This window comes from Nicotiana attenuata, unplaced genomic scaffold (genome assembly GCF_001879085.1).
Source record: "Nicotiana attenuata strain UT unplaced genomic scaffold, NIATTr2, whole genome shotgun sequence".
NCBI lineage: Eukaryota > Viridiplantae > Streptophyta > Magnoliopsida > Solanales > Solanaceae > Nicotiana > Nicotiana attenuata.
The window spans coordinates 205,160-213,899 of record NW_017671197.1 but is presented as its reverse complement, the minus strand read 5'-3'; the positions used below and the strand labels follow the sequence as shown (position 1 = coordinate 213,899).

Sequence of the window (8,740 nt, the reverse complement as noted above, 5' to 3'; positions counted from 1 at the left end):
CAGAACACGCCAGTAATGCTCCGTAGTCACAATACTCCCAATAATCACAATGCCGCAATCTGCTATCAGCTAAGAAAGCTCTAGTGTCATTTGTTATTCTATTTCTTGCATAAGGCTACCATTCTGCCTTCCGAGACTAAACGCTGTCTCCATCTGCATTGCATAAGGCTACTATTCTGCCTTCCAATCTGCATAAGGCTACCATTCTGCCTTCCGAGGTTAAGCTCTACCTCCATCTGCATCTGCATTGCATAAGGCTACTATTCTGCCTTCCGATTTGCATAAGGCTACTATTCTGCCTTCCGAGGTTAAGCTCTACCTCCATCTGCATCTGCATTGCATAAGGCTACTATTCTGTCTTCCGATTTGCATAAGGCTACCATTCTGCCTTCCGAGGTTAAGCTCTACCTCCATCTGCAACTGCATTGCATAAGGCTACTATTCTGCCTTCCGATCTGCATCTAAGATATAGGCATAGGGTTATCTATGTCAAGGCTTGAGCATGGCAAAATATGTGTCATTGCCTTGCCAAACGAGTGGGCAGCATGAGACGCCTTAGGCAGGGGCTTTTATAGGGCAGAATCGTGCAAGTGTCGGCTATTTTTGTGAGTTGGTGCCTGCCAAGGGTGGCAGCACCTTGCCAAACTCGAGATTTTCCTTTGTAATTTCATATATTATAAAAGGTTGGGAAATGGTTCCCGTAATCTGCTTGTGCCTTTATTTATTTATGCTGCCTTGAATTTATTCTAAGTATTAAACCTCGAAAGCGAAAGAAAATCGGGCAAGGCTGAAGCCAAGTGGGGACTTGACTGCCGCACAGCGGGCAGCATTTTCGGCGGACAGAAAATGCCCCTGCGACAATAGGCATGATAAGGATCAGAAGCATTCAGGAATTTGAATTTGGGATTCCCAGCGCAATTTAGAATAACCGTCTTCTGAAATTCCGGACGGTTCTTCGCCACATACTGTGCAGTCGTGTTTACGATATTCCTAATTTCTGGAGGCGGATAAATAATGCCAATGGTTCTCGTATGCGTCGCAACAAACGTTGGAACCTTGCTACCGTCCTCTTCATTCTGCATGGTGCCCAACATGATTTCTGTTCCAATAACGGGAAAACAACTCAAGTCAGGAAAAAGAGCGACACAGAGATCTGTGGACGGCGAGAGAGAGCGCAAGTGGCTGACGCCGGTGGCGCAGCAGTTGAGGGGGAGGCTTGGAGAGCGGCCGTAAAAAATTAAAAAACCCTTAAAAGAATTTATGAAGTCTAATTTAAAAAATAGTACTACTATTAAAAGTTAAAAGTTGAAGTTGTATTTGAAGATGAATTTTTAATTTGAAAAAAAAAATCCCATATATATATTTGACGTATAATAAGATTATGTTATGGGTAAAAACTTTACCGTTGATTTATAAGAAGATTATATTATTAGTAAAAGTTTCCCAAATTTTGCAGGAACAATTTTCTCAATTCAAAAGGAAAGGACTACGTTTTTTAATAGCTTTGAGGGGCAATTGGATGTAAATTTTCATTGCAGAAGAGAAGTCAAAATAAAGTGAAACTTTTGCCCATAATGAAATTACTGCTCTGTTAGTGTCAAACCAAGAAAAACTTCTTGTGCTCAAAATGTATTAGTCTTCTTGGTTGTGCTATTTGTATATCATACCCTTTTACAATTTTAAAATTAAGAAAATAACATTTTTAAATCTTTTATGTATAAAAAACAAATCTCTTACGTGTAAAAGTAAACCTCCCATGTGTAAAAAAAAAAAAAAAAGAGAGCAATTTGATTAATATTATACTCTTACTACTAAGCTTTGCTAATTTGATGTAACTGGAAGCTCGAATACTCCAAATGTGCTTAATTAATGCAACTTAACAAATAAATTGGGTAAATAAATGTGGTGGATTTTAACAAATAAATTGGGTAAATAAATTTGCTAATTTGTCACTGGTACATCATACTATTCAACTAGGCACCACAATTAGGAACAAGCAACCAACCAGCGGTCCAAATTCTTATCCTTGTCCTCAGAATACAACAACAATAACAATTATAACTAAACCTCAATTCCAAGCAAGTTAGTATTTTTGTCCTCAGATATTGCTAAATTATATAAGCTTCTTGGCGTTGCTAGATGATTTACTAGAAATTTTTTAAATTTATTACAAGTCCAGGAGATTTCTACTGATTAAGAGGATGGTAAAGGAAAGAAATTCTAAGATTAGTAGCCAGTTTTGGAAGGCTGCAGCCCATTAGCACTCTGTGGTGTAGTTTCCACTGTAGAAATTGCATCGCTACTGCTATCATCATTAAAATTAGCAGGATCTGCATAAGACTGGTACCCAGGAAATCTGGAAAAAGAAGATGTTGAGGCAATTTTTTTTTGAAACTCAAAACATAACTTTCAATCAACATGCTGTATATATCTTTTATACATACCTGCTTACTTTTATTTGCTCTCCGTTTATAGTCATTTTTACGTCAAAGATATTTCCTGCAAACAATTGCCAGTGAAGTTGATTATGTCAACGAACTAATCACCTTGCTACTTCTGGAAAGCATAAAGAAGTCAATGCTTTCGAAAGAAATAATTCATAGCCAACCAATGCCAACCTAAAACTAAACCACATTATTAAAGCATTGACTACTATTGACCAAAATATGAACTTTATTATATTCTCTTATAACTCAAAAGAGTTAGCATATTCACAGCCCATACTTCAGCGAGAGGTCATCCAGACATGCCAGTTCTGAGTTCTCAATATAATTCATTTACAGAGGCCATAGGTCAGAAGAAGTTAAATAAAAAAGAAGAAATTGATTCAACACTAATAATTAAGGGATGCTGAGGCACTTGGTTCACCAGTGGCTAGTCTGTGTCCCGGACTCCCGGTAACTGGTAGCTCTGCTATGCTAAAAAGCAGATGCAAAGTGAAACGACACAACTAAAATAATTGAAGACGCACTGGTAAACCACTAGTCTTCCAACAATTTTGCTTTACATCTTATGAAAAGAAAATGTCTAACATTGTCGCAAACCCCTTAAATCTCGTTTCGAATTAGTTAAGAACAATTGCTTCTCAAGGCCAAATGCATTTAAATTTAAGCGCTGCAACTAAAATGAGAACATAATGATTTATATAAAAAAAGACACTTAGAATCCTTTTCTATCAAGATTATGTATCAGAAGCTGAGAGGTGTATTTCCAAAAATCCACTGGACAGAACTGTTTTCTAATAACCTTGCCTCTCCTAGGTAGTTATTCACTCTGAATTAGCAGCAAATGGCAAGCTTCCTACGAAGGATAGGCTGCATAAATGGGGTTTAGTGGGTGATCAGAATTGTGTCTTGTGCAGAAATTAGTAAAGCAGGTAATAGAAAAAGTGTTTTACAGGGGTCAGATGAAGGCAAAGCTAGCAGGAAGATTAGCAAAGTTGAACTTTTTATCCTTAAGCTAGGTGTAGGTCAGGTTGCTATGGTGTTATCTGATGTTGGGGCCTTCTGTCCAATACCAGTTGGTTGGTTTTTCTTAGTTTGGTTTTGTTGTAATGACTGTATATTTTTTCCCGGTAAATATAATTTCTTAATTACAGAAAAAAGACACTTAAATTGGGCAAGGGACGATGAGCGAACCAATGATAGTGTTTCTGTGAGAATATTTACCTCCAAAAATTGTCTTGTCTGAGAAGTACTTGGACATTAAATATCTGCTGGACTCAACCTCATACCTCTTGAACTTCTCAATCTGTCGGCTCTCTATATCACTACATGATAGCATGAACACGGTTTAGGTATTAGGACCTCCATCAAGTTCAGATTACATTTATATAGATAGAAGACTTGCACAGAACTTGGAATTAGCGCTGTAGCAGGATCAGTACTACAGAATTAAGATTGAGAACAAAGAACACTTGATAAAAGCAAACCAAAAAACCCTTTTTTTTCAATATTACGATTTTTCATGACTGCTGCAGCAAATTTAAAAGCTGATACAGTGGTACACAATTAAATTGCCAGTAGGGAATTATATAACAAGTTTCTTTAATTCAACAGATGCAAATGCATAGACAGGATTTATATTTTTGGGGCAAATAAACAGAGTCCTTTACTTTGTCTAAGATTTTGCATGTTTTGCCAAAAAGATTAAGGGTAGACTGCCACTCCAACCCACCTGAAGAAGGTATCAATTGATTGCTGGTTGAACATTAAATTTGGCAAAAGATACTTCCATAAAAAGGTACATACAGATTTATTATATCCCCACAAAAATCAAAATTGGAATTGCAAGGAACATTCACTGACACAACAACAATCAATCCGCGCAAAACCATGCGACCTTGTATACAGGCAGATTGCAGATAATAAGACATGCAAATCTATACAAGAATGACTAGTCTGCAAGAGCTAATTCATAATCACAGAATAAGCAAACAAGTATAGGAAAACTAATGGAAAAGAGCAACCTCTCCAATCGATCAGACCTCCAAAACTTCATAGACACATTCAGCTAAGATGATAGGTATTTGTTGAAGTTCAGAAAGTCTTCTTTTGAAAAAAGAGTTCAGAAAATTGCAAATACGGCACTCACTGAGGTTTCCAAGAGTTCGGCAATATGAACACAGAAATGAAACCTATTCTCAGTCTAAAATCATTATGTACTGCTAGTGAATAATTGGAAAAGTAGGATTATTTTAGTAGATTGTGATAATATTAAAATCAAAAAAACAAATACGCAAAGACATTTAATATTTGAACATGTGGAACAGCTAATAGGAATCTTCAAGTGAATTTTGATTGGGCTCAACAACCGTTTCTAGTAAATGGCCCAGCAAAGATACTTCCCCACTAGGCCCACCAAGAGCCCTGTCCAATAAGTAGAAATTTTAGGCCACCAGGGATAGAGTGTTAAGATGCTCAGACTAATGGTCACAATATCACAGATCTTGCAAGAGTGTACAAGCTACTAGCATTGAGCTTAGTTATCACCAAGACAGCTGTTTTAAAGATACTAACTGTAAAAGATGAAAGGCACACTTAATTACAAAAATAGCAGCATCCTGAGAAGATTAAAAAAAAATTATGAATAGGACAGACTACAAAAATAGCAGCATCCCGAGAAGATTAAAAAAATTATGAATAGGACGGACAAAATCCAACTAGCGATGGCCTAACATGAAAACTTTGACGTGTTACGCAATAGTCGAGACCTAAAAAGTTTTAATTGTTTTCCTATACTCCACTCCAAAATTAACCATTTTTAGTTGATTAGGCATAGACATGAAGGGTACAGTTGAAATTACTGTGGTTACCAGAAAAGTGGGGTCCAAATAAGGTAGCTGTAACTTTTTTATGGTATTATAGCGATAATGAATAGTGAATGAAGTCTGTTTCAATGGAAGGAAACTTTATTATCTTTATTTAATAGACAAGAATGAAAAGTAAGATGATCTTTTCCCAATATACAGAGTAAAAGACTAGTAGATTATGTTTTTAATTAGAAGAGAAGTCAAAATAAAGTGAAACTTCTGCCCGCACGAAAGTCCTACTTCGATAATGTCAATCCAAAGAAACTTCTTGTGCTAAAAATGTTCTACTCGTCTTGGTTCCTCCTTGTCTGGTTCTTGTTCTCTTCCGTTTCAATAACTTTTGCAATGGAACAAGATTATACTCTTCCTACGAAGCTTTGCTAGTTTGACACAATTGGAACTTTGAATACTCCTAGTTTACTTAATGCAACTTAACAAGATTAAGTGGGTAAACAAATATGGTAGATTGGCAACTGGTGGATCCATAAATCCTCATGTATTACCCTATTTAGCCCTCTGTTATGTCCCTTAGCTTTTCCTTTTCCTCGTGGTTTTGATCTTTCTAAGTAGGTTTCAAAATGGAAAATTTGGACAAAAATTATTCCACCACAACCGACAACAACTATGCCTTAATCCGAAGCAAGTTGGGACAAAATTGTGCATAGTGACTCAAAAAGTCATCTCCAGGCCCTACAAACGTAGACTAGTGGAAATAATAGAACAGTTCATTCATTATTTGATTCGTAAACAGAGAGAGTATCTTTGTGCTTACCAATTTAAATGGATAATACAAGAGAATCTCCGATAAGTGATAAGCATGGACTTAACAGATACCATGGCAAGCAGCTTTTGCTATTTCAGTCAAAGTGTCCTAAATTTCTGTCATTAAATACAGAGCATGTATTCTGAGGATTCACCTAACATCTTAGTTTAAAACTACAAATTCACTTCGCAAATATAAGGGGGGATATTAACTTGAGAGGAGATAACAGAGTAGCCAATGGACCTTGCTTTTCAATTACTTTACAAAAAAATCATTTAGCCGTCTTATGCTTTCAAATCCAATTGCTGCACATGATGTCAGATATAATGATAGGTTATATTCACAAAAAAGTCAACATAACTTCAGATGGGCTCCAAAGGATTCACAATGAACCTCCGCGACTGTTATTGCCCCCTACCTTAACAGCCAAAGCATACTTGCATTGATCAAATTTGCCAAACACCTTCCATTAATGACTATCATTACCGGAAGTCTGTAACGATATATTTCCTTCATTAGCATATCTACTAGCTGAATCCTAACTATCATGTACATAATTTTCGTGTTTTCTTTCCTCAGGACCAATCTATTCGAACTTGGACTTTGTGGAGGAAAGGAGGAATTAACAGAAAAGGCTTCTTTCTCTCCTAAGCTCTCCAGCAACTTCCATCTCGGAATTTTCCATAATGTTGTGGTAGATAAAATGGCAATACTGATTAGTAGACTCATGAAAGAAACCCAGATTATTATTGGAAAAAAAAAGACTATCAGCCATGAGTAAATTCTACTTGTTATTCCCATAAGTAAAAGTAATTCCTAACGAGTCTATTCTCTAAAAAGACATTCTTATATGAACAAATTAATAGCAAGAAATCTCTTAAATGCTGTCAAACTAAAATTGCACTTAAGACCATGATTACCCAAAGAGCTGGAGACCAAAATTAAAAGTAAAGGCTGACCCCACGCTCTCAGCTAAAATATCACAAGAAAATAGCAGTTATACAAGAAAGCCTAGTTATACACTTACTCAAGAGGATCTTTGACCACTTTCTCCTTTGACTCTTCAGGAACAGTGGGGCTTGCGACCTCCTACAGAAAAAGGAACAAGAATTGAGCAAGAAAAAAAAAACAAAAAAGAGAGCAACTTAGGTTAAGCCGTAAGAAAATGTAGGAGGCAGTTAGGTACGGGAGAGAGACCTGATGTTGTGGAGGGGGAGGAGAGTGAGCAGCGGAGGATATAGGGGAGTTTGTAACTGAATTTGAAGCTGAAGTTGCCATTTTTCCAATGACAGTATTTCTTACAAATCTTGAGCTCCGCCAATTTTCAAACCGTAGCTATGGCTGAATCCCGCAGTAATTAATTGAAATATAACGGCATTGATGGATATGTACTGCCTACTTTAATCCCTAATTGAATTTGAACAAGAAAAGAAGGGAAATGGAAGCGGAGGATCAGGCACTGTAAGCATTAAGTAGAGCTTTGAGTTTTTTGATTCAGATTTCTAAAGCTAATAACAAATAAATTGAAAGAGGAAAGCATGCAGAGCGAAAGAGAGGGAATTTAGTGTTGGGGGTATTATATAAAGTAGAACGGAGAGGGGATAATCCACATGTATTAGCGGAGAGACGAGGAAAGGTAAGGAGAAGTAATTTAAGGTCCGGAACGAGTAATACTAACTGGGTTTAACTTGAAAGAAACTATTTACGTAGCTCATTTAAAAGATTGGAATATTTTCTTTTATTAAATAGTACTCATGACTCCTTTTTAAATTTGGTAACAATTTAACTTGAACTTATAATTCTATCCTTAATGAGAAGTTTTTATAGCCACACAAATAAATTAAAACAGAGGGAATAATAAATAACGCATAAGATTCGTTATTTTCTTTCATTTAAACCGTAGTAAGTGAAGTTACCTATAATATATTTAAGTAAGGGTTTTGCTAACCTACTACCTATTTGTAGTAGGTTAGCATTGTATACATCTTTTATTTTTCTTAAATACCCCTAACATCATATTATCAATGCATAAGTAAAATGGGTAATTTTTGTCATTCTGTCCAATTTGATCTCCCCCTTTCTCTCTTACCTTTTGCTCTCCCCCGTCTCTGCCAACTGCAAATTGGGTGGGCATGAGTTTTTTCTTTTTGTTATAATTTTGCTTTCTATCCAACTATTCCTCTCTTGATAGTTTTTACAAGTTAAATACTGAAATCTTCTCCTTTTATATTTGTCGTGAATGGCTTATATTTCTTCGGATTTGTTGTTAAGATTTATGGAGTATAAAAGACATGAAAAATGAAAATCAATATCAAAATCAAACCATTACTCAATTGATAGGAGCAATTTTTGTGAAAATATTGCAATAGAAATTCTTTAGTCTTTCTTAGTTTTGTTTTAATGATAAGTACTAGAAAAGTAAAATGAGAAGTCGCCTGAAAAAGAAATAGAGATGAACAGTGACAACAAATAAGAAATAGGGAGGGGAATTAGCCGGTGGAGAATTTTAGATTGAAAAATATTGCTGGTGGAGAAGAAAAAAAGAGGCGCCTTTACTGTGAAGGATGAGGGTTTTTGTTTTTCTTATGGGGAATGACAAAAAAGTCCCTGATATTGAAATGATGGTAACGTTTTTAGAAAGGGCAAAAAAATGAAAGCAAAGTTGT

The 8,740-nt window shown here is 36.0% G+C and overlaps 1 protein-coding gene across 1 annotated transcript; it reads right to left on the bottom strand.

The window, feature by feature from the left end:
* Positions 1 to 1,906: 1,906 nt before the first annotated feature.
* On the bottom strand, positions 1,907 to 7,593 carry LOC109206614 (the record flags this gene model as incomplete). The annotated part of the gene is given in 5 exon segments (XM_019369452.1): positions 1,907 to 2,356; positions 2,445 to 2,499; positions 3,669 to 3,769; positions 7,102 to 7,163; positions 7,272 to 7,593. Coding segments are annotated over 5 exon segments (429 nt in total). The 3' UTR covers positions 1,907 to 2,226.
* Between the last annotated feature and the right edge of the window lie 1,147 nt (positions 7,594 to 8,740).